Raw genomic sequence first — 26839 nt, 5'->3', positions numbered from 1 at the left:
TTTTCCACCTTAAGATCTCATGGACTGAGTGCTGAAACAGCTTGCTACAGCTCTTTCTGCTCCTTCTGCTCCTGCTGTATATTGCAGCTGCCTGCTTCTCCCTCCAGTTGCTGTATGTCACTTGGGAACACTGCTTTTCTAGTAGGGTTGCTGGTTGCCAGTTGCCTGCTGCTGCCTCCCATTCACTACCTGCTGCTTCAAGCTTCACAGAGTATCTGCCATACCCCATTTTTACCCCAATATTGATGTGGGATACCCTGCTACAGCCTCAGGACCAGCTGGTGTGGTGGCACTGCAAATGCCCTGCTGCAAAAGTGGAGGCACTTAGGGGAAAAAAAAGCTGAGTTTTGTGGATTTTAGCAGATAAACATTTTCTGTGTCTGAGGTTCCTGTTAGCTGATTTATTTTCATTATTTTCCAACGTGTAAGTATACACTGTCATGCAGCACATAATATATAATTTTTTTTACTCCACAAAACTTTCAAACTTAGATCTGCAAAGCTACAGACTTGAATGTGTGTCTAACTTTATGTTGTAGTAAAGCAGAAAAACCAGACATCTCAAACACGTGCAGGTTCTGGGTCTCATTTCTAATGCTTCTGCTGGTATGAGTGGAGGATGTGACAAAGGAGTAAGATTTAAAAACAGAGGTAGAAAGGGTTAGTATAAATACAAAAAAGAAGTAGGGGCGATCATTTACTTTATTTTCATTATCCCGCAGGTAGGCAGGTCACTGAATAGCTCATTTCTCAGTGCTCATCAGCAGTAAGGGTTACAAAAAGTCTGCAGTATTTGCATAGTTCCTGCCATCCACACTCCCGGTTTCATTAGCGTGGATTTACTGTTTATCTTGGAGACAATTGAAGATAAAAAAGGCTAGGGGGTTCCTCAACTTGTTTCATGCACACCTGATGTCAGTGTAAATAACTAGCTTAGGTACTGCCAGCTGTGCAGTCCTGGCAGTAGATTATTTTACCTTGGAGGTAAACTATTGAAAAAACATCAAATTAGTCTCTCGGGACCGATCTTGATAATTTTTTTGTGAATATGTTATGCATGGCCTGTTTCACAGAGTGTAAAATTAATATCAGAATATCATTAACCTACCAGTAAAGGCTTTATATTGAAATTATCCCAGACAGATATGCAAGGTTGCAAATATTATATGAAAAGCTGCCAAAGCCTAATGCCCTATTTTTAGGAGGTTAAGCACAGAACTGTGAATAAAATTATGATTTGCATTTGAAATTCCTGAAACAACAGAAAGGGGCTAAAAATGTAGGCCATAATTTGTGTGTCAAACCTGCCACAAGCAACTAGCAAGTTGAATGCATACAGATCCTGTTTAGACCTTAGTGGCAGAAACCACTTTCCATAAATTAAGTGCTAAAACAACAACAGCAAAATTAACAACATGCCAGGACAGTTTGCTAGCATAAAACATCCTTTATCTGCTTCTCAGTACATTATGGCTGCTTCCATCTTATTTTCAGTCTGTTCAGGCAGGTGTGAGGTTCTCTGCTCAAGGTGAGCATGTAATGATGTTTGTTATTGTTGGAATTGCTACTGAGAGGTGATTTCAAGCAGAAATGCTGCTAGCTGTCTAGGAGCAGTTTAGTGAAAGGATTTATTTTTTTTCCTGAGAGGCATATGACTTTTTGTAAGACTATGAATTTATGCTCAGATGGAAAGCGCTCCAAATTACAATAACCAGTGAAATAAGCATATTTGGCTATTCACAGTCTGACCAGTGTCAAAAGTAATTTTTGTCTGCACCAGAATATCCTCTGCAGTGGCTGTGCTTTGACAGGAGAATGGTTAGAAATGAAATTGTAGCCAGTTGCTTAGGCAGCAAAGCCTAAAGCCACCTTTGCCCAGTAAGCCTCAGGGTGTACGTCTCTGCTGGTACCCAAGGTCATCTAGGTGGTTACTAGCCTGCATCATGTTCATCCTTCCCTCTCTTTGCCGAGTTTTGCGTTTTACAGGCTATTGGAGTAGATATTTGAGACAGTATTTATTTGAGAGAGGCATCCATTGTAGTGTTCTCTGCTTTGAAGGTTAATAAAAATCTAAGCCTTTATCTGCCATTGAGTTCACATTGTGCCTACAGTTCAGACCTATGGCCCTGCACAGAAGATTTATTCTCTGTCAGAGCTTACATGTGTACCTTTAGTTTGTGTGAGAAGGATGTATTTGCTTATGCCAGAGCATGCAAGAAAATAAATGATCAGCTACTGATCCCAATTGTTTTCCAGAACTATTAACTAATAAAACATCAGGCCCAGAGAGCAGCTTTACGTTATATAAATGTCTCACTTTTCTTTCCATTGCTCCTAGCGTATAAGGAGGAGAATTTGAGTGTTTGTGAGATCTGATTCTTGGGATCACAGCCACAACAAATAGTTCAGTTTCAGACCCAGAAACCTAACCCAACTGTGTATAGTCAGAGGAAACACAAACACAGTGCCAGTTTACACATGTTAAACTGTACAAAACTGGTTTTCTCTCTTAATTAAACTTCACCTGACATTTTCTTCAACTATTGTTTTTCTAGTTGGATTTTCAGCCTCACTGACTCCTTAAACTTCTTGCTCCCAGTAAATCAATATCAACTGTTTTATGATGCAGAGCTGGCTTCTCCAGTTATGAAGACAATGGTTGCTAAATTTCTTCTTTTGATAGGTTTATTTTAAACTATTTACCTTGTCACATTCCTACAGATTAGACACCTTTGGCTCTGTAATTTATCTTTGGGGGCTGTAGGGTGTGTTGTACAGATATTTGCAGAGAAGAGCTTGTGCATATCGGAATATGAAAGGGGATTATGGTTATGCAGGCAGGATAAACTATGTTACATTTACCACAAAATAAGAGTAAACTTGGGCAGTTGTAGAGGAACTGATGTTCTTTTGGGTTCAACTATGATATTCTCGCAGTAACCAAAGAGCATCAACATGAAGCTTTAATAGAACTTAAAAACCCATAACTTTTAAAATTAATGCAGATTGAGTTGCTGTTTTACCCTCTGCAGACAAGGGAGTCCACCTATCAAATCCATCTCTCCAATTTAGAGAGAAGGTTGTTGTGGGGGATTGTGTCAAAGGCTTTACAGAAGTCCAGGTAGATTACAAACATTGGTTTTCCCATGTCCACTGCTGCGGTCACCCCATCATAGAAAGCCATTAAGTTGCTCATACAGGATTTGTCCCTGGTGAAGCCAGGCTGGCTGCCACTGATCACCTCCCTGTCCTTCATGTGCTTTAGCAGAGCTTCTAGGAGGATCTATTCCATGATCTTCCCAGGCACAGAGGAGAGGCTGACAGGTCGGTAGTTCCCAGGGTCATCTTTTCTGCCTTTTTTTAAAATGGGGACAATGTTACCCTTCTTCCAGTCACCAGAGACTTCTCCTGACAGACATGACTTTTCAAATATCAGAGAGAGTGGTTTAGCAACCACATCAGCCAATACCCTCAGGGCTTTGGGATGCACCTCACCATAGACTAATACATGTTCAGGTTCCTCAGGTGGTCACAAACCTGATCCTCCCCTACAGTGGGTGGGGGCTTTGCCCCTCTGGTCCCCATCTTGTTCTCCATTGACCCAGGAGGGATGATGAGAGTGATTGTCAGTGAAGACTGAGGCAAAAATTGCTGAGTACCTCAGCCTTCTTGTCTGTTGATGCGAGGTCACTGTTGTCATCCGTCACTGGGAATGCATTCTCTTTAACCTTCCTTTTCTGGTTGACGTACTTGTAGAACCCCTTCTTGTTAGTCTTCACTTCCCTTGCCAAGTGCAGCTCCAGCCGTGCCTTGGCCTTCCTGACCCCATCCCTACAGAACCGGGCAGCGTCCCTGTGCTCTTCCCAGGTTCCCTGTCCCTGCTTGCTCTGCCTGTGCAGTTGCCTCTTGTTCTTCAGTTTGACCAGCAGGTCTTGATTTCGCCATGCTGATCTCTCCCTTCCCTGCCTGATTTCCTACATCTGGGGACTAAGCTCTCTTGTGTCTTTAAGTATTTCGCTGCTCTGTTCTGCTTCCTTGTCCCTGAGGACCATATCCCAGGGGGTCCTACTGACTAACTCCTTGAAGAGCTGGAAGTTTGCTTTCCTGAAATTTAGGGTCCTAACTATACTCCTAGCCTGTTCCATGTCACTCAGGATCTTGAACTCCATCAACGCTGCTCACTGCAGCCCAGGCTGCCTCCAGTCTTGGCTTCACTGATGAGCTGTTTGTAGCTATTCCCCAGTGTGGTGGGGATCTGCTATGAAAACGGAGCCCTGCTTGGCCTAGATGTTGGTAAATCTGCAGCCATGTAGTGTAAATTCAAGAAATGCAGACTGATAGCTGCTGAAAAGCTATTGGTAACAACTTTCTTAAGCACTCGGGACATCACTTTTTCTTCTTCAACAAGTCACATGTTTTAGATTAAACTGGATCAATCACATTTACTAAGTCAAGGTATTTCACTGGCTTTAGCAGGTCAGGAAACTCCACAGATGCCAGATTTATGTTAAATATTTAGGATATATTGTGGCGATTTTTTTTTTCCAAATTGCAGCAGCGTGCTTTGTCGGGCTTCTCTGCTATCAAATATTTGCAATGTTTTTACATTGACTCTGTGTTATATGCAAATACATTGTGTCAATAAAAGGGCACTGCCCTTGTACTTCATGTTAATATTTAATTACTCAGATGTATCAATTACTACCACCTTCACTCTGGGACATATTTTAATAGAAATCTATAAAATTCTTCATGTAACATTTGGATATGCTGATATATGAAACAGTAAGGAAAAGTCATTAAGAATGAGTAACTAGGATTTAATAATGACTGCCTGACCATAAAATATTCTTGATGAACATCCATAAATTTCTTGTAGTGATAGTTGTTATGAGATTACCCACGGTATAAAACCTCTCTGCTGTAAAGTCACCACAGTGTTAAAATTGACATTCTGGTGGTACAGACCTTAGCTAACTTTTCCTTTGTAAAATGGGATTAAGAATATGTAATTTTTAAGGGTTTTGAATTCATACATAATCTGATATTTTGTATTGTCAATTGAAATATTTTAAAAGATAATTTTGACTTGTATATTTCACTTTGCCTTAATTTTAGTATTGTCAAACATTTTAAGAGTAATGTTGGTCCAAAAATTGTAAGACTTGCTTGCTGACAGTTTAGTAGTTACTGGGAAGAAAAGAGGAAGACAAGACATACGCAAACACACATGTAGAGCAGGATCACAGAGGCCTCTCTATTCTGTGCATGTCTGTGCACACATGTAACCTTTGAAGCTTTTTGCTTTATATTGTTTCCAGTCTTAGTTTACGGACAGTCAGCAAGTTGGCTTGCAGCAAAGACGGTATGTAGATCTAAAGCTGGTGGAGATTTCACACAGTTATTTAAATGCATCCATATATTCATTAGTGGGACAACACATTACAGTGTTTAGGTATTTCTACTAGAGAACCTACTTTCTGCATTGAATTTGTTTCTCTTTTGTTGTACAGGTTTTAGGGAGCAAGCCAGAGCTTCCCGAGTGTGATGACAATGATGATGAACTGGCTGATGTTACAAACAGGAGAAGCGCTAAACTATATATGGTAAGTTATTTATTTTTTAGCTAGGTACACTCAACAGTATTCATGCACGTAGTGCTCTCATGTATAGTTCTGGCTTCAGTTACAGAACTGCAGTTGCATTGGTTAATTTGCATCCAATGTACAAGTTTCTCAAAGGATGTCAATCAAGACAGCCCAGGTGATTTGAAGGAAAATTATGGAGTACAGTCCTGTTTACTCAGGAAGCAGGCATGGCCTGTGAACCACTCAGGGCAGGTCAAAGAAGACTTAACTGGTCTTACATCGAACTATATTTCCTGTCTTCTTGATTGTAATAGTAAGAGTTGTAGCAGTCATATACAGAATCATAGAATCATTAGGTTGGAAAAGACCTTAGAGGTCAACTCGAGCCCTGTCTGTCTACTACTAAATCATGTCCCCAGGCACCTCATCTACCCGACTTTTAAACACCTCCAGGGATGGGGACTCAACCACCTCCCTGGGCAGCCTGTTCCAGGGCTTGGTAACCCTTTCTGTGAAGAATTTTTTCCTAGTGTCCAGTCTAAACTTCCCCTGATGCAGCTTAAGGCCATTCCCTCTTATCCTATCACTTATCACTTGGGAGAGAAGACCAACACCCACCTCTCTGCAACCTCCTTTACAGGTAATTGTAGAGATCAATGAGGTCTCCCCTCAGCCTCCTCCAGGCTAAACAACCCCAGTTCCCTCAGGTGCTCTTCATAAGACTTGTTTTCCAGCCCCTTCACCAGCTTTGTTGCTCTTCTCTGGACACACTACAGGACCTCAATGTTTTTCTTATAGTGAGGGGCTCAAAACTGAACACAGTATTTGAGGTGTGGCCTCACCAGTGCAGAGTACAGAAGGAGAATCACTTCCCTGGTCCTGCTGGCTGCACTGTTTTTGACACAAGACAAAATGCTGTTGGCCTTCTTGGCCACCTGAACACACAGTTGACTCATGTTCAGTCAGCTATTGGCTAACACCCCTAGATCGTTCTCTGCCAGGCAGCTTTCAAGGCATTCTTTAATTCTTTAATTTTGTTATTCTTAGCAGAGTTTGAGAGGTACACAGTTGTGTTGTATTTTATGTTTAAATCCAAGGATTTTGAATGCGAATCTCTTTTTGCAATGCCTATTTCCTCCTTCCTCACCTGCAGTGGCTAGGACAGTGCCATTGCCATAAGAATTACCTATAAACAAAATGTTATAAACATTTACTCCATTTAAATCACCAGGAGTTTTATGATTACATTCAGTGAAGTTATGATTTTCCCTCATGTCATGCTAGGCATGCTGGTTTTCCCTGGACTAGGCATGGATTTTGTTCTTCGCACTAACGATACAGTATCTTACCTATATTCAAAGCTACACAACTACTCGTTTTTCCTTTTCTGAAAAAAAAAAATTATTTCCAGGCCTGTATTTTCTCTCTCTCTCTCTTCCTCTCCCCACCCCACAGCTCCCCTTTCTTTCATATTCTCCCACTTGACAAAAGAAGTAAGAAAATATTTGAAAAAAATGGGATGTTTTTACTGAAATCTAGAAAAGACTTTATCCTCCCCCCTCCAAGAAAAAAAATATTCCTTTCTCCTGAACACCACAGGAAGAGTGGTTTGGGTTTTTTTAAAGCTCTCGTTAAATTGAGATCTGGACCTTTCTGTTCAGTACTTTGTGCTCTGGCTTATGGAATGAGCTTTGTGTGACAGAAAAGAGTCTTTCACTAGCATACAATGTACTTTTTCCCTTCCCTGTTTTCACTTAACAAGAAGGATTTGGTCAACAAGTGGCAACACTCTGACAGCACTAAGTGCTACTGCATCCCTGTGTGTGTGACCTTTTAGGTGCCACCTACAGTAGCCTCAAAGCTGCTGTGAAGTGAGAGAGGGTGAGTCATTTGCTCCGCAGATCCTGCATCCCACAGACCGCAGCAGGATGGAGCCACCTCTCTCCCTGCCTGTTATGTGATCCTTCCCTTACCCATGTGTGTTGCTGGGGTTTACAAGAAGCCTGTCTGATCCATGCTACAAGGCCATACATGTGTTTAGTTCCCATTAATAATTTCATTCTTGCAAAAATATCTGGCACTTATTTATTTTTATAGCAGGGTCTTAGGAAAAAAAAAAGAAAAAAAGAAAAACAAAGAAGGTGATGGCCAGTATGTATGATCAGGAGCAGTGTAGTAAGACAGTGCTAGAGAAAAGTCCTTGCAGTGAATTTTGGAATCTTAAGAGCTCTCGAAAATGCTCTGGATATCTAATCCTTTAAGTACAGGAGTCCTGCTGACGGAGTGTGTTAGCGAAGAGTGAGTGTGCTGCCATATAACAGGGAGTGTCAAAGTCAGGAGAAAGGTCTACAGTCAGCTGTCACGGTAGGTATGACAGTTGATTTTTATTTGTTGTAAGCAGTGGTAATTTCCATCTTGTTCCTCCCTACTATACAATATAAGATATAATGATGTATTTAAAATTAATATTTAATTATGAAAGGAAATAAAGTTAGCTAGAAAACCGGAAACCACAATAGTAATAACTTCTTTTCAGTAGTAATAACTGGTCTTTTCAGCCACACAGGAGTGAATTTTAAAAGGTTGTAAAGGTCTACATGGACTTATAGTGTTCACAGACATTACAAACCAGATTCTGCAACAGGTCTTATATGATAATTTCCAATTAAAGAACCGTACACTATAAATGTAGGTATTTCATGTGTTATTATCAGTGTAGGACTATTTGATTATAATTTCAAATGCTCTTGTTCAGCATTTACATGTACTTTTGGCTTCAGTGTGGGTTGCTTGGTAGCAGCAGATGAAACCTAGGGACTCTACCAGTTCAGCTGCGCATATAGGCTGGGCAGAAGAAAGTACAGATTTTTAACTATGAGGTGTTCACTGAATAAGCAGTTGAATTGAAAGTGGAAGAGAAACCGATTTAAGAAATTTTGAGACAGGGATCCAACAAACTCACTGAAAGCAGCACTACATCTCCCTCTATTGGATGTAAAATTAACTGAAAGAAAGAAAGGAGAAAAAAATAAACTAGCCTACCTACCTAACTTTCCAGCAGTACAGAGATTTCATGCAGCCATTTGTATAGGACTGTTGAGTGATTTTTATACTAACTTGGGGAGCAGAAAGTAATTTACTTGTAAAATTTGGAGCTGATCTAAATTTTAAATTTTTTAGGTGTCAGATTCAAGTGGATCCATGAAGGTGTCTGTGGTAGCAGAGGAAAACCCCTTCTCCATGGCTATGCTTTTGTCTGAGGAATGCTTCATTTTGGACAATGGTGCTGCGAAGAAGATCTTTGTGTGGAAAGGTAGGTGATCACTTCTGTTGCAGACGCAGAAGCTACACAGACATATCTAAGGAGTTGACACAATACCCTTGGGACACTAGCAAGAATTTAATACTGACTAGATTTGGCTCCCTGCTCACAGTTCTTCCTTGATGTGGTCAGTGGACAAGGATTGCTCACTTGTGTAAGGGCCTCAAGACCAGGTCTTGTCTAAGGATCCTGGCTATTTTTGAGGTATCTGTAAGCTTAAATGCTTATCTAAGTGGCAGTTGCAAAGCAGACAAAGAATTCTACAAGTTCTCTATATTGTCATCCAGTCCCTGTCTTCTGGGACAAAATCTAGACACTGAGGGCTGGTTAATGGGTAGACAATATGTTTCCATACATTGCTCCACAGAGCTGCGAAACGAAAAGGTGAGCGTCCAGGCATCAACTAAAAGCATAAGCTTGCAAATACTTTGATTCTTCTTTTTTTTAATGACTATTTCTCTGTGGTATCATCAGTGTTTGTAGGAGTGTCTACAGTTGCTTTCATTGAACATCTCCCATGAGAAGAATCCTACTGGGGAACTAGGTCTGGACACCTTGTAGCTGGATTGTTGTGGTGCTATCATTGCATTAGTATTAATTATTTTGTGGCATTTGCATTTCTTCTAGCTATGTGCAATAGCAAATAATTAACTGATGCAGTTGCCAAACCACTAAAATCAGTCCAGGAAGCATTGTAAGGATTTTGCTTTAAAACTTCATTTGCAGTTAAGGAAACATCCCTGGAAAGAGAGCATTTGGGGAGCATTGTGCTTAGATGGCCTAAGTTCTATTTCACCCCCTGATTCCTGGTTTTCACTCTCTGCCTGACAGCTCCTGGAAGAACCAAGCTAATAGGATCAAGTATAACAAAAAAATACCATTTAGGTCCTTTGAATGTGGCCCTATGTGCCCCTCTGTGCATCCTCACTTTGCTGCTGTTGGTAACAATAATCTGTGGTAAAAAAACATTAGTCTGTGAGACTCGCCCTTTCACTGCGAGTCTGCAGTTCTCTCTTCTGGAAATTGTAAAGCCCCCAAAATAAGGAGTGTGAATTAACTTCGCTAATAGTCTCATTCAAAATGGAATACAATGAATAGCTTATCAGAGCTTCTTATTGGATTAAGAGGTCTTTGGAGTAGAGTAATTGACAACCATCTGGGACACAGACCTTGATATGCAGTCTTATCCCCCAGAGACTTTCAGAGATGTCTAACACTGAGAAAGGCTGAACAATGGATGGGGAATGGTGATGGTAAATTGCACAGCGTAGCCAGATGAAGCGGGAGTTTCTTTTACTAGGGTTGTGGCACTGCCTGACGAACTGAAGGCAGTTCTGGACAGTAGCTTTATTTACCACATTGCAGTCCAACAAGGGAAGATTCAGAGAAAAAAGCCCAGGGTGTTCTTGTGCCTTGAAGCAAGCATATATTATGACCTGCATTTTTTTGATGAAACACACACACTAAGTAAAAAGCAATTCCCTCTATTTTTTTTTTTTAATTTTATTCCATTTTAACTTTTTTTCAAAGCCACTGAGGTACTGTTTTGGCTATTTGACTTTGTGTGAATCTATAGCTCACAGTAAATATTTGTTCAAGACTGAGGCAAAAGAAATGTTGAAGAGAACCTGGCTTAAGGGCATGTTTTTGAGGGATCTGTGAGCTCATTGCCTTTCCCATGTATTGTTATCCTTCTGTTTTAACCAGGCAAAGATGCTAACCCACAAGAAAGAAAAGCTGCCATGAAGAATGCTGAACAATTCATACAGCAGATGAATTATCCTGCCAACACACAGGTGTGATCTATTTATGAGATGATACCCACAGAGGATGAGGTCTGTTAAAGGCTTTGCTTTTAAGTCAGCAAAAAATAGTATTTCTTAGGGCTTATAAGACTTAAGGGCAATGTTTCATTAAGAGATCATACAGAAGTTTCTGTTCAAAAATAAAACTGTCAGTTTTATTTACCTTCCATTTCATATGTCTTGCTTCATTTCAGATTCAAGTCCTTCCTGAAGGAGGTGAAACGCCAATTTTTAAACAATTTTTCAAAGACTGGAAGGATAAAGATCAAAGTGATGGTTTTGGCAAAGTGTATGTCACAGAGAGAGTGGCTAAAATTGAGCAGATTGAATTTGATGCTACCAAGTTACATGAGTCTCCACAAATGGCTGCCCAGCATAACATGGTAGATGATGGTTCAGGGAAAGTAGAGGTAATTTTTGTGTTGTATTAAACTGTATTCTACCTACCTAGCTTATTCTGTTATGGCATAAGCTTCTTTGTTTTGCCGTTTACACTGTTGTGTATAGTTAACACTACCTTAGTGTCAGTGTTACCTCAATCATCAGAAAAGGTACTTTAAAGTAGAAAGTGAATCTCTTTGTCAGCTGTATGCTGGGTCATGATTTTTGGTGCTTACGAAAGACGTTGTACCAGTCCTCAATAGAAATCAAACAGCAGAAACAGTCCCCTTCTACAGAATACTTCTTAAAGACATACTTTAAAAATGATTGTTGGCCTAGAGAAAACCTTCTAGCTCACATCAGCTTGAAATTTGGAATTGGAAAACTTGCCCTTGAAGTCAGAAATTCATTCTGTGCTTTTATGTATGTGTGCAGTCTGCTTCCTAGAGGAGCCTTTTTTGTCCCTAGTGCGTCTCTAAAGCAGCCTGAATTTAGAGACAAAAAAAATGACTGACTGTACAGCCTTTCTAGGTCTATCTGTATCCCACTGCAGGAGTATCTTTGGACTACACAGGGATGGTTTGGCATTGTACCAACACAGCCTGCTGAATATAGGCCTGCGTGTGGGGATTATGGAAGAAAAAGAAGGGATAAATACCTACAATCTCATTGGTGTGGTTTCTCCAGTGATTTCTCCTTTTCCCCAGATCTGGCGTGTGGAAAGCAGTGGCAGAGTTCCTGTGGGACCTGAGACGTATGGACAGTTCTATGGTGGCGACTGCTACATTATCCTCTACACTTACCCGAAAGGGCAGATCATCTACACATGGTATGCCTGATCAGCTTTGCACAGACTTCCAGCATGTGGATATTGTTTTATGCTGACTTGGTGTCCTTTCAAGTAGAACCACATGTATATGCAAGGTTGTTTACAGTGCATTTATCATGCAGTATAAGCACTGGTTTATTTTGAAAAGGGCCATAACCATTGTCTTTCTTGTCTTCCTCAGGCAAGGAGCCCATGCTACCAAAGATGAACTGACTGCATCTGCATTTCTCACTGTTCAGCTGGATCGGTTATTGAATGGTCAGGCTGTGCAGGTTAGTGTCTTTTGGATGAAAGTCAACACAACATTCAATATATGCAAATTTCAGTGAGAACTGAAAGGAGGTAACATTTGAAGACTGTGAATATCAGCTGCTTATGGTCTGTATGGAGTGAAGCAGCATTGGCTCCTTTTAAGGCCACCGGAGATTTCCCATTTGAATCATCCTTTCTGAATGTAGATGTCCAAAAGAACACAGATATAATACAACCTGAAACCGACTTTTCTTTCCTTTGACTTTCCCTGTCTAAAAATTAGGATTCGGTCCTGCCTAGCCTTATGGACTCTACATGGGCAGCGGAGACCAAATGATAAGATCCTCCCAGGGCAACTCACTTTGAAGCCTGGACAAGACACCTGGCTTTTAAGAGGGACAAAACTGGGACACACGAAAGCCACGTGACAGCCAGAACAGGAGAGCCTGCCAGAATTGTGCCATGGGATCTGGCTTATGCCTGCCTCAATAAGGAACATAACTTGGGTTTTCTGATCCCGTAGTGCTCGCAGCTCCAAGAAAGCAGGATGCACATCCTCACTTGCAGAAACGCAGTGTGCAAGGCAAGGTGCAGGATATCAGCAGCTAAAAGGTGTGAGGATATAAGCTAGTCCTAGGACGACTAGGGTGTGTGCTCTCCTTTCATCACTAGTGAGAAGTGGTTGGTAGGTGGAGAGGTGAGAAGTGAGAGATCTTTTCACAGGAAGCCTAGAGCTGGAAGATGATTAGGAGGACAGGCAGAGGTTTTCTAGATAGCAAGAGATAATTCTGCGCTTCCAGTTTCTTAATTACCAAAATAAAGGGCTTTCCCCACTCTTGAAGGTATAGTTAATTTAGATGGAAGACTGTACTTCTAGTTATTAATCAGTTATGATTTATGACTGAAATTATATTAAAGAAGGATTAGAACACTTCTAGCTAATTAGTCCTTGAAATATTCCTAACACATGATCTATATTTGGACAGAGCTCAGCACAAGGCAGTAGCGCTTCATACCTAACGCTGATACTAATACAAAAATAATAATACTGTTACTATTAACAGCTGCAATAATAATGTGCTTAAAAAGCCTTTTTATTAATGGTGGAGGATATTCATCTCACTCCAGTGGACGTGACACTTAAAAGTACTTAAAAGCCTGCAGTTAATTTATAAATATATGTGTGTGTACATATGTGTATGTGTCTGTGCACACACGTATGGACATAGGCGTGTGTGCATTTGTGTGCATTTACATGGCTGCCTCGAGGATGTGATTACATGTACCATTTTGTGGTCACTAGATGGCACTACAGTACAAGGGATTGCTAAAGAGGGGCTCCCATGTCTGTTTTGGAGGAATATGTCCCTCAGCACTTTTTTGTTGGTGTTTTTTTGTTGTTTGGCAGGGAGAGGAGGGGGAGGTGTTCCCATTTGTAAAATCCTACTGCAGTTTGGCACCTACACACGTCTGTGTCCTAGGGTGTCCTTATCAGGCAGCTGTACCAGTCTGTCCAGTTGTGAGATCTGCTAAGGCTCCTGCTGCCCAGCCCCTGCTCTGCCCCTGGGCTGCCAGGTGTCCCTGTGCTCCCCAGAGCCCTGGCCCCAGCTGCCCAGAGCCTCACTGGCAGGGCTGAAGGGCCTGGGCTCTCCACTTCTCTCCCTCTCCTAACCGTGCAGCACACTGCATTCCCTTTTTCCCCCTTTCTTCCTGGGAGTGAAAGGCCGGGAGTCACAGGTCTCCACCTTGGCAGGTGGTGCTATTATAAATGAAGAATTAATGGTTGTACATACATAACTTCTTATACATTAACCGAAAAATAGTGATTCTTCATAGCTTAATGTTTTTGATATTACAGTAACATCTTTTGCGTCTGTAAAGGAAGTTCATTTTTGTCATCTGTGTTATCCTGTATAAGATAGATTTATGCTCATCTTTTTCATCTTTTTGCAGATAAAATACACACAGAAATAATGAACAGGATGAATAACCATTCTCTTCTGCTTAAATACAGGGCATCTAAACTTCCAAGACAGTTTTTCAGGGGAAATAAGTCATTTGATAAAACTCTTATGAAATGACAGTTCTTTTTGAAAGAGTAATTTTCTTATTATAGTAGATAGCAGCCACTTTAATCAGCTAAACATTATGTTAGAAGTTTGAATTTTGTCTTTGTGTCAGCTTGATTGACAAAAAAAATATCACAAATGCTCTAACTTTAATGTGTCTGGAACTATATTTTTAGATCTTCTCAGCTTGCCAGTTCTCATTCTTGCTAACATACTTAGCATTATTGGCTAATATCGCCAGTGCTCTTCAACAAAGACCAAAGATAAATACCTGTTTCTTTTTGTTTCTTTTACTGCAATTCTTCACTTCCGTTCAGATCCGAGTCAGCCAAGGCAAAGAGCCTGCGCATTTACTGAGCTTGTTCAAAAACAAACCGCTTATTGTCTACAAGGATGGGACATCCAAGAAGGAAGGTCAGAAACCTGCTCCACCCACAAGACTCTTTCAAATCCGCAGGAACCTGGCAGCAGTTACCAGGATTGCGGAGGTAAGGTCACCTGCTAAGTAAACCAGCTATTGCCCGTGGAAAATGTTATAGCTGCCACGAGCCTCTCCAGCTAATCTTGTTGGGTAGTCATGTGTGGTAGGAATGCAGAACTCCAAATCACAACACTGCTTTTTGTGACCAACCCATCTATTAAATCAATGAGAACATGCCATAACTGGCTAAAACCAATCTACGTGTTTCAGGGGAAAGTATAAGAAAATGCATAACAAACACTGTCAGCTGACAAATAGACAAGAAATAAACAAACCTTATGAGATTGTCTTTCCTACTGCCAAACAGTCCGAAGTTTTGTCCTTCAAGTTAGTTCCCTACTTTAAGTTACATTCTTCTCTAACTTCTATCATAAAACCTGGGAAAAATTGAAAGAAACAGCTGATCAACATCTATCTACTCATTTTCTATAAGCATGCAGAATAGTGATCACATTAATTGAAAACATTGCAAATAAAACAATTTATTTCTCAATCTAGGTTGATGTTGATGCAATGTCACTAAACTCTAATGATGTCTTTGTTCTGAAACTGCCAAACAACTCTGGCTACACCTGGGTAGGAAAAGGAGCAAACAGAGAAGAGGAACAAGGGGCTCAATACATTGCCAGCATTCTTAAATGCCAGACTACTAAGATTAATGAATGTCAGGAACCAGGTTAGTATGAAGCCACGTGGTTGCTAATAGGCAGTACTGCATGAATACACAGCCTAAATAGGATTTGAGATCATATATTTTGCAGGGAGATGCATACACTCACTCTCCCTCTTTGAAAATGCAACCTGACATTTCACCATGGAGGTCTATCCAGAACTGGCTGATACACAAGCAATGTGATGCCATGGAAGTCTGTAGGACTAGTTAGTAGCAGGAGCTGCAGAAGAAAGCAGCTCTTTCTTTATCACAAGTGCCTAGGAGGGGAGGAAGACGTAACACATTGCTCTGTCTAGGAATACAAGTCCTTCCTTTATTGTTATTTTGACAAACTGCAGGAAGAACTGTAAGAAGGTGGCACCCATCTTTGAGACAGCTAAGAAGATCTTGTTTGGGGATTCTTGAAGCAGTATCAAGCAAGTTAAACAAGCAAATGTTAAATCCACTGATGAATAAATTAAATATTGTGTATTTCAGAGGAATTCTGGAAAGCACTTGGAGGTAAAAAAAAATACCAGACTTCATCACAACTCTTGACAAAGGCTGAAGACCATCCCCCTCGCCTGTACGGTTGTTCTAATAAGACTGGCAGATTTATTGTGAGTACATGAGGGATACTTTCCTCTCTGTTTATAAAGTTCCTGGTATATTTTGCCTTGGGAATCAGCAGACATTCAGTGAATTTAGGGATCTGGTTTAGTTAGTTGTGCTTGGCAAGAGGCTGAGAGTTGAGGTTTGGTGCTTTAAATCAATGTAAATGCAAAGGATGGACAGAAGAATTAACACTGCAGAAGTCTGCAGGCAAAGCCTGCTCCAGTCTAGGACTAGAGGCCTGCACATGCAGAAAGATAAGGCATTTCCCCAGTCAAAAGCAATTGTGTGCTTGCAGAGCATTGCCAGACTGCTATCATTTTACTCAGAAAGTGCAGGTCAGTGCCTTCTCCCTTACATGTTTGATAGTGGTGGTGAGGAAAAGAAATGTCCCTTGCCAAAAACTCCTAGCAGTCAGAAATTTTCCATAGAGATTTAAGACATGTACTTATGCCTCTAAGGCACTGGCATGTACTCAAGGAGGCAGGAAGGCTTTCCTTAGCGGAAAAACCCAGAGGGGTGCACAGGGTATTAAGCCTGTGATTCAGGCTTAGTTACCTAACCATATTCTGGGAGAGCAACACTGTGTCACTGTTTGGCAAGGATGCACTGATTTTTAGGTAGGGGACATAGTTGGCTACTGTCTCTGCAGTCTCCTTAAGGCCCAACCCATTCATTTGGAGAGGGATAAAACAAATGGGATAATTTAATAAGGACTTTAAAATCTTATAAAAGTAGTAAAGTGTATTCTTCTAACAAGCTTCTAAAACACTCCTGTAAAATGCAGTAATAGAACCAACCTTTCTAAAGAAGTCTGTTGGGAGCTATGCACTTGTTTTGGTTTTGTATTGAATTCTCTTCAAATCCAGTGAAATCCCTTCTTTCATGGAGCATTTCTCTAGTAACAGAACCACCACGGTTAGAGCTCACCCGAAGAGGTAGGTCAGATCACTCTGACCTTCTAGCCACCATAACACAGAGTGGGGAAAAAGGAATGTCTTGTGCACCACCTGCTTATCATCCCTTTACCACTCATACACGATGAAGCATAGCCAAGTTCTTGATAGTCCTTTAAAAGCAGAGGGTTGGTCACTACCTACCTCTCCTATTATTACCTCTCCTTCTTATACAGAATAACATTAAACTGCTTTCCTATGTGTCTGCACATCCTTGGAAGAAGCAAGCAGTCTGCATTTCCTTTGGGGACTAATCATTGATGGCTTAGTTAACTTCCATGTCCCATTGTCAAGTGACTGGAAAGTTTGCTTGGGTGTGTATTTCATCACTGAGCTCACCCACTGCAAAACAAAGCAGTTTCTTTTCCTTATTAATGAATGTGAGCTGCATGAATATATGAGCTGGTATCAGCTAATTGATTTAGTCTGCTTGATACAAGGTGAACTATGGTAATTATCCTGCCCCTTCTTGCAGATTTCAGTCTCAATTTACAGTAGTCACAATTACAATGTAAACCTCTGCCTTTCCTGAATATATCCTAGCAATTGTGACAAACTGAGAGCTGATTTCATGAGACACGCAGTTAAGCGATTTGTTTCCTTTCCGTGAAACACCCTTGACACATTCATCAAATCAGTTTGGGACATATCATAGAATCATTAGGTTGGAAAAGACCTTAGAGGTCATCAACTCTAGTCGTAAAGGGCTTGACTCTTTAAGAACAAGAAGAATTGCATGCCAGCTTCTAGGCTTGGCCTTTTTAAAAAAAGAAAATCTTTGGTCTGTACAAAATCAGAATATCTTAGTGTAAAAAAAAAGAAAAAATATAATAACATTTTTTTTAGATTGAGGAGGTCCCAGGGGAATTCACTCAGGATGATTTGGCTGAAGATGATGTCATGTTGCTGGATGCTTGGGAGCAGGTAAGCTGTGTACTTGACCACTGCTTTTTGTGGTAACAAGAATAATTATTTTTTATAACCGTGTCGATCATAAAATAGGAGAAAAATCATGTTTGTGAGAATGGAAGAGGTTTTGTCACCTTAAAATTATACCAGAGGGAGCTATAGTTTTTGAGCTATATGATGTGCTAGTGTGAACATACATGATTGAATTTCCAAGCATAATGTGAGACAATTGCAGGCACTTCCCATTAAAACCAATGGAGGCTGTAAGACATAAACCCCAGTAGTGTACTGAAAGGCTCTCAATAATGCTCTTGACTTTATCACTAAAATTTATTAATTTAGAAAAAAAGAAACTTATTCCATAAAAGGTATTCAGAATCCATGTATCAGCAGCGCCCTTGAAAAATCTTCCTAGAAAAGGGGACAAACAAAAGACTTCTTTTCTAGAAGAACTGGGTGTACAGTGACAGAAACAATCTCTGTCATTTTCCCAGGTTCACTGAAAACTGACAATGTTGAAAGCCTTTGGATGACAGGCAAACTGCAGGTGCTGAGAGCACATCTGTTTCTCACGGAATATCTTTCTACCCTTCCTCTCCCCTTGGAGGAAAAGGGGGAGGAGGTCACATATCCCGTGTTCTATTTGTCTTGTTCAGCCTAACTCTAAAGGAAAGAAGGCTGAGGTTTTTGGAAATGACAAGGAATGTCAAAGGTCCACGTGGGAAGGGAGTGATGGGGGAAGTGAGTGAAAGAGCTGAGGGTGGAAAGTGGCTGTGCCGTACTGACTCGGGTAAGAAAGGAAGAAGTCTGGGGAATGCAGCTGGTTTCCAGAATGATCCTTGACATGAAAGAATTAGTGGGGCATGCAGATCAAGGCTCTGGATGTTGGTTTGTTCAGAGGATTATCTAGCAGTTACCCTGGCCTGCACCAGTGACAGGCAGAAGTGCTGATGTGCACGTAGAGCTCAGCCCAGAGACAGCTCTTGTGTGTTTGCCTGCACCTAAAGAGCAATTTCCTTGGCAACTTGTAAAAGATATCGCAGCAAAAGGTAATTAGAGTTCCTTTCATCAGTGTGTTTGACCTTCCAGTGTAAAGAGATTTTAGAGGACAGAACTACAGTCTCTCACAAGGGAAAAAAAAAAATCATCAATTGTGGTGAGAGCTGTGTACCTCTGCAGTCACTTCCGAGTGTGTATTCCTTCTCCTGGTGGAATCAACTATTTTGTACTTAAAATGCTGTACAAAACATCCTTATAACAACATGGGAGCTAAATATTTCTCCCTTCGTTTGTAGGTTTTTGTCTGGATTGGGAAGGATGCTAATGAAACTGAGCGACAGGAATCCGTTAAATCTGGTAAATCAAATCAATTTGGCAGAATTCTGAGTGGAGTAGCACCAATATTGCTTAAAGAAGTAAAAAAGATGATATAGAAGAAATCTAGTTATGTTTACAGTGCCTAAAAGGGTTATTGAACTTACTAGGATTTAAGCCTGGGGATTATTTTCTGCTTTAAATGTGATTTAAAGCTCATTGTACCTTTCTTCTCTGTAAGTTTATGAAAAGTAAAATCAATCAACTAGGCTGCAGAGCTTTCTAAAGACCATATAGGAGAGCTCCATGAGAAGAAACTGCTCTCAAAAGAAAAAGAACATAAAAGCAGATACCTGCTGAGTTGCACCCTACGCTAATGTATGCAGTCAAGGAATGCCCACAAATCTTCAAGTCCTTACGCTGCCCCCCTTCACTGGGTTAAATTTGGAGGTGGAAATTCCAATTGTAGAACAAAACTTATGGGGAATGTTTGAAAAAGCCTCGAAAAATCATGCAATCCTTGAAAAATCATGCAATCTCTGGTGTGATTTAACATAGCTGAGCCATTCTGACAAAGTTCTTGCCAAAAATTCTTGCAGATATTTCCCTAGAGCAACTAAGATAACTTAGCTGTGTTTCCAACACGTACTGAAGTCTTGTTGTGGTGTCAAGGAAAACTATACTGGCTTTTACGTGGGAAAAATGGGAATGCAGCTTGTGAATTTGCACAGCACCAGCAAATGCTTTCTCCTTTTCAGGAGCCAAACCTGGCTGTAATGGCAACAAACAGATCAAAGCAGCAATCCCTCTCTTTTACCTCATGGAAAATTCCTTCATTGGCAGCTGGGAGAAATCAGCAATTACCTAATGGTTTCATTGCCTCTGAAATAATGTAATTGAGTGCTGTATTGTAGTAGCCCTAGGTCCTTTCACCAGGGCTTTTAATGTATTTTTCATACCATAGGAATGAACTAATATATGACATGTTTCATTCCCTCTCTGGTTTCAGCCAAACGCTATATTGAAACGGATCCTTCTGGCAGAGATAAGGGGACGCCCATTGTAATCGTGAAGCAGGGGCACGAGCCCCCAACGTTCACAGGCTGGTTCCTGGCTTGGGACTCCAACAAATGGAAGAACTGATGTATCCAAGGAGGCATCAGCGTCAAGCCAAAGAATGATCAGAACCCTGCTATTTACTAGTATTTTTAAGCATAAGCTTATGCAACAATATGATGCATCTGTTACATTTTCCCCAGCTTTGGTATATTTCTGTTGAATAACCTAGAAAATCTTAGCACTGGAAAAGATAAATTAGAATTGTAAACTGGTCAAATGGGGTGAATGGGGCTTAGTGTATAAAAATATGGAAAGTGCTGTCAACACTTTGTTTAATCTATTGATTCTTCAAACAGAAGCTGTGGATCAGTTTGTTTTAATGTGCTAAATGGGCCAAATTCTGCCTTCACTTGAAATTCCAAGCTAATGCCAAAGAAATTCCTTTAGATTAAGGTCAGCATAAAATCATGCAGAATTTGGCCTGATAAAGGGCTAATTCTCCATCTGCTACAAAGGTAGAACTGGACATACTTATGAGGCCAAAATATTGCCACGCTCACTCACATAAACTTTCAGATGATCCTCAATCTAGAGCTGGCACTGTGTCTTGCAGGGGGCGAGTGGGTATTTTGAGAAAGCTGTGATTAACATGTTTGTTTGTTTTGTTAGTATGTACATTTGGAGCCTGGGACTGTGTGGTTGTAAGAATATGAAGTTGACAACATGTTTTGAGGAACTGGGACTGCGTGGTTCATTGTAATTAATTTCTTTAGATTTATCTCTGTAAACCAGCCTCCAGCTCCAGATCTTTTTAACCAAAGCTCTTAAGCGCACTAGTGCCTTTAAGTGGAAGCAGAAGTAACAGTTTCAAAAACGCTTACTCTGCCTTAACCAGACTGCACTTAAGCCGCACTTTGTCTCAGTTGCCTTACTCGGTGTTTCCAGCATGCAGCCTGCTCATATTGTCAGGTGCAGGATGTGTTTCCAGGAATTTTCTGTGCAGGTCTTAGATACATACGAGTTACATCAAGCACAAAGAAATTCCTTGTTTCGGTAGCATTACACGTTCTGGGAACTTGGAGTGTGAGGACACACCATAGAATGTGGCCTTCTCTTTCCTCTCACACAGTTATTTTGGATTAATTTTTTTTTATTCTGGTGAATTTAAGAGTACATTTTCACAATGTTTTTTATTTGCAGCTTAGCCAGAAAAGTCTCCGTAAGGGCAGTGGGAAAATCTGCTTCAAATATTTATGCTTTGAACACTTATCCTGTCGTGCCTGTTTTAAACTACAATTTTTACAGCTGTAAATCATGTCAATGTTGCATTTTAATGCAGCCATTTCAATGAGCTTTTATGCTATAAGTTAGTTTGCAAAGTGAAATTTTAGACATTTTTGTACTTTTTTAATATCATTGTGATTTTGCCTCTGAGAAATGTAAAAGAGTGAATTTAGTCTGAGCTCATAATCAGTATCAATGATGAAAGAATTGAGAAGATAAGAGATTAATTATGGGAGTCTGTTAGCTTTAAACATTTGTTTAAATCTCTGATAATATAACTGGGCTGTATCTGAATGTAATTTCATTTAAAATAAAATTACAAGAAACAGTGTTCTGTATGCTGATGTTCCTCTCTCTGCCACACTGTGGCTGAGTGCTCCCATTGATGACTAACACTTCCTAAAAAATTCAGTATATATCTTCCTTTTTAGATGGATAATGCAATGAGAAGCCTGGGGGTTTTGTTTGTTTGTTTTGGTTTTTTTTTCAGGGCCATTTTACCCAAAGTACAGCTAACTCTTCCCAACAATTTTAAAGTTACAAACCTAACTGAAAATCAAAGACCTGGGTGTTTATTAGCTTATGATTTAATCTTTAAGAAAAAAACCATCATTGTTATCAAAATGTTTGGCTTTGTAGCTTTCTGCTTGCAAAAATACTTGACTATGCAAAGACTATATTCTAAACCAGGACGAAATAGGTGTATGTTTTTAAAGGATAGGTCTTAGTTTTATTTGTGAGGGTAGATAAGCTGTCCTTTTCCTGCTAAAAGGAGCACAAAGACCTTTTCAGTTCCTCAGCTACTGCACTTCATATAGCCATTGAGCAGCCTGTAATTATCTGATGGTTGTCTTCAACACATACATATGATTCTCCTCATTTTTTAAAATAACAATTACAGTAGCTTCTTGACCGAAGATCAGAGAAGATTTGCCCTCCTTGTACTAAATATCTTCCAGAACACTGAGGGCTCTGAACCAAGCACAGTCTGCTAGTATATTCTGCAGCACTGAAAGCCTTTCAGTTCCCTCACTGAAGACAGAGGAGCTTTTGTGGTCTCCTGGCCTGGGCGTTTGGGTTTACAATACTTTGTCCTGGCACGTTGATTACTGATGCTGAGAAGAGCATTGAGAGCTCATAACTGAATAGTGTTCTCAACTGGGCTTGAAAGACAACGGCTGCTAGCAACATTGTTCTTGGACTCACTTGCTTGTAAGGAAGTTTATTCTTCATACATATGTGTCAAGTACACACAAAGATGTATTTGTTTCTCTCTGAAGAAGAAACAGGATGGACTGCAAGCATTTGGAAATATTAAAGCTGTTTTCACAAAAATACTTAAGCACGTAACTTTGTGAATTCACATAGCAAACCTGTCTGCCTTATTTTTAAAAACAGAAAAAATGGTGCAGATGTATGCAGTACAGTCAAGTTCAATCAAGAATAAGCTATATCTTGCATTATTATCAACCGGTAATAGTATTTTCAGTGTATTTGTTATGGCAAAATTATACCCTGAGTTAGCAGTTTCATTATGCTACCAAACAGCAAGTACTCCTGTGTTTTATCAGTTGTAAATACAGCATCATTTTTCATCTTTGTTATACAGAATTTCATTGCAACAGAAAGATAATGTTAGGAGTCCTTACAGCCAACAGGACATCATAGTACTATACACAGTATTGGTAGTTTACATAAAATAGCATAATATTAGAATATAACTACAGATCGTATGCAGAAGAGGAGCCAGCCTGTGGAATCGCTGCTCTAAATACCCATTTTGACCACAGCACATAGTGGTATATAGCATCAGATGTGCTGTAAATGGTTGCTAAATGTAGCTAAATTCAACTGAACCGCTCAATTTCTTGCTAGTTCAGATTCATGTAGGCTTTACCTGCAACAACAAGAAAATTATAATGATAGCAGACAGTGGGATTGTAGACAGAGGGTACTAAACCTCACAGGACAACTAAGGAATCATAAAGGAAATATATTGGTTACTGGACAACAACAGGAGGTGCTCTCAGGCACTTCTATAGCTGACCGGAACACTTGTTAGAGATATTGCGATCTTCTTGTCACCTTCATTGTTACCGGGGGAAAAAAAAAACAAACCCAAGAAAAGAAGACTACTATTTTTCATGGACTGAAATTGCCCTTCAGAGTCCAGTTCTCTACAGGAAAGCTTTTAAAAAAAACAAACCTGCCAATTTTGCTTTAGAATACAATTACTTCCTAAGCATCACACTGAAGTTGTGTCTTTATGGCTTAATTGAGCCAAGTGTAACTATGTAAGACAAATAAGTTATAGCATAAAACCAGAGTTAAGTACTATTTTAATGTGCTGCATTTCCAAATCCTTGCCTTTTCATTTTTAAAGACAATAAATCAGATAAATTATACACTTTTCCTTTCTTATGGCTAGGACTGTTGCTGCTAAAATTGGAGGAACTTGTGATTTAATTAGAAACATGATCAGATCTTCACTACACACCTGTAATGTCTCATTACATCCTCTTTAGACTGGCCTAATGTTACTTCGACCTCTTGTGGCTATTAACAAATTACCTTGTGCTAAAAATAATAAACTGCACTCATTTCAGTTAAAGCTTGCAAGGTGCAAGAGGGAGAAAGGCAGACCAATAGGAACTGGGGGGCCCACCATGCCATAAATTTAATGGATGACTGTTCTGACTCTTCTCTCCCTGTCACAGGGGAACTTGCCTGTATCAAGCTTCTTCCTAAATGCAGCCACACTTTCATCCTGCAGGTGGTCTCCCCTCAAAAGGATGGTATGATGCTGCCAAAATCCAGAAGACTGTACTTTTTACCACCACGTGTAATCAGTTGGCAGTGAAGCGTGGGTCTCCATGCGAATTAAATGAAAGCAGCAAGTGAAAAAAAAAAAATTATTGTTTGGTAGACTACATATAATTTGCTCAGAAAATTGCCTTGGTAGAGGCAGTAAGGCCAGTGAAGGTGTGTGCTGTTTGTGCAGGAATGTATCAGGAAACCAAGCAGCGAGTCTGGGACAATCTGAGTCGTATCCCACCACAAGTCACAGACAGCCACATTTGTTTGAACAGCACTAATGCTTTGATTATTCTGATAAAGCCTTTTGACCAGTGCTACAAAAGCACAGCTCTCCCTGTTGCTCTTTTAACAGATTTCACAGGGGTGACTCAGGGAGATTGCACAGCAGTTGGCAATATTAACATCAAGGCTGAATGCAATCAGGTGATTTTAGCACCATTTACCTGGTAGTTGACTGCTTTGCATTGTATGATTCCTCTTCTACAGTAGAGCCACGAACAGTAACAATCCTCATTAAATTAGATCATTGCTAGGAGGAACCTTACAGAGCTTCCTCCAGGCTTAGATTTTTACAGCGGTGGCTCAGAAAGGTCACAGGTGCCCTGGAACAGGCAAGGCAGCACAGCCGAGTTTGACCAGCTGAGCAGGGCAGTAATCTTCGATGATGCTAAAGATTGCTGTTCTTCCTACCCCTAACCAGATGCTTCTGCTGGACTTGGGTGAGAAGTTAGTTGTTTCAGCAGGAAGAAGAGACAGGAGTGGCAGTGAATGTCTTATCAGCAAGGACAATAGGTAAGAAGCCCTCTCGAACAATCCTGTTTTCTTGCTAGTTAGTCCCAGTCAACCGTAGGAGTCTTTTGCAGCCAGTCTCTGTCCCATCCCAGTATTTGTAGATGAATTCTAGTATCTACCACCTAAACATCCCACCTGTGAATTCGCAAAGCTCAAAGTGATTGTTCTTAAGATTGTGTGAAAAGAAGTGATGGAAACTTGTCCTGCATTTAAAGCAGCAGACAAGGGTTCAGGTAACCTGCCTTTCCTGTAGACTGTGTGTCCTTGTATAACCTGAAGTAAATCACCGAATGTCTGTGCTTATCTTCTCCCCCTACTAAATGAGGGTATCTTCCCTGTTTATTTAAGCTGTGCTGTCTTTTACTGTGTGTTTATACAGCGCTTGACCTAGTGAAGTCACACCTCAAGACTGTCATCTAGTAGGTACTGCTCATAATCCACACAGTTGCTGGGGTTATTAGTACAGAGCTGCTCAGAGCAAAATCAGACAAGGCAAGTGCAACGTCCTGGAGACTTGCAGAAGCACGGATGCAGCTTCACCAGTGGTGCCGTTGGGGCAGCAGAGAAGGGGCTGGAGACAGCTCAGCGGAGCAGTAAAGATTTTACCTTGTGACACAGTATTAGCAAAAATACCCCTGCTAGCTGTACCGGTCAGGTTTGCTTTGTCTCAGCACTCTGTAAGCTCTAACTACAACTGCATCTGCATCAGGTCCTTACAAACTCCTTCCAGCAGCTCTGGGGTAGCAACTGGGATAGGAAGGCAAGGCTTTGCCATTTTTATAAAGGAACAGAAAAATCCTTAGGTGCCTCTCTACTTTGACCTGGAGAGTGTGAACATTTATTTTTGAAAGGTATGTCAACTTGTCTGATCTCCCATGTCCTTAAATTTTTCTGCTGTTGTTGTTAAAGGGACAAGGCCTCTCTGCAGTACAGCTCATTTTAGCTTTGGCACATGGTATTTTCTGGGTGACTCACGGACTGTGGCATCTTTCTTCTTTCACTACTGAATTGTACTGGGTAACAGACATCTGCGGACATGGCTTCAATCCAGAAGCTGAGTGTGAGGGGTCACATCCACAGTAAAGTATAGGGACTGCGAGGACCAAAAAGTGCCTGCTGAGTGCAGATGGGAGAATGTAGATAAACTGCCAAATATCTTGTTCATTTTAAGGCTTTGGTTTTGCATTTTAATGGTATCTCCACTATTGAAATGTCTGCTGGCTGCTACAATCAGTTTCACATAAAAGAAAGAATTCCATAGTTCTATAACAGAGAAAGCTTGGAGTTAGGGAATCCATGGTGACTGCTAATGGTTCTAATTTTATCTCAATTCTGAATTATCAGAAGTCTGAAAAGTGCAGAAAGATGTATATGCTTTATGTGCTGTACTGCTGGGCCTTCAATCAATCCTCAGTAAGGACTCAAAGACCAGTGATTTGAGGGGACTCGCCTAAAAACCCCTCTCTCTGAAGTTGTGCTGAGATTAAAGACCATACAGATGTCAATGTCTCTAAAACGTCTCTGAAGTGAGACTCAGCAGGCAGGACCTCTAAGACTTAATAACAGGCTTTTGCAGAACGTCCTATGGTTTCAGAGGCCTTCTATCATTAAGATAGGAGAAAGGGGCGCAACCATCTGTCCCTTTTAAAGCTTTCGTTTGAAGATTCATGATGCTTCATTTGAAGATTCAAATTGGGGTTGTATGTACTCATGGGCC

At 40.5% G+C, this 26839-nt stretch overlaps 1 protein-coding gene across 1 annotated transcript in view; it reads left to right on the top strand.

Annotated features, from left to right (window-relative positions):
• The window catches only part of SCIN (scinderin), a 40882-nt gene extending 19005 nt beyond the window's left edge, over positions 1-21877 (top strand). Inside the window, exons 5-16 of the mRNA XM_069860369.1 lie at positions 5514-5606; positions 8769-8901; positions 10618-10706; positions 10910-11125; positions 11804-11925; positions 12107-12197; positions 14564-14734; positions 15226-15403; positions 15878-15999; positions 17794-17871; positions 19152-19212; positions 20180-21877. Of these exons, the coding sequence (XP_069716470.1) occupies positions 5514-5606; positions 8769-8901; positions 10618-10706; positions 10910-11125; positions 11804-11925; positions 12107-12197; positions 14564-14734; positions 15226-15403; positions 15878-15999; positions 17794-17871; positions 19152-19212; positions 20180-20313 (1488 nt within the window). The 3' untranslated portion in view covers positions 20314-21877. The remainder of the gene's footprint in view (positions 1-5513; positions 5607-8768; positions 8902-10617; positions 10707-10909; positions 11126-11803; positions 11926-12106; positions 12198-14563; positions 14735-15225; positions 15404-15877; positions 16000-17793; positions 17872-19151; positions 19213-20179) is intronic.
• The last annotated feature ends 4962 nt before the right edge of the window (positions 21878-26839 follow it).

The sequence above is a fragment of the Phaenicophaeus curvirostris genome, chromosome 6 (genome assembly GCF_032191515.1).
Source record: "Phaenicophaeus curvirostris isolate KB17595 chromosome 6, BPBGC_Pcur_1.0, whole genome shotgun sequence".
Taxonomy (NCBI): Eukaryota; Metazoa; Chordata; class Aves; order Cuculiformes; family Cuculidae; genus Phaenicophaeus; species Phaenicophaeus curvirostris.
Note: the sequence above shows the minus strand (reverse complement) of the source record. Positions and strands in the feature narration are given on the sequence as shown.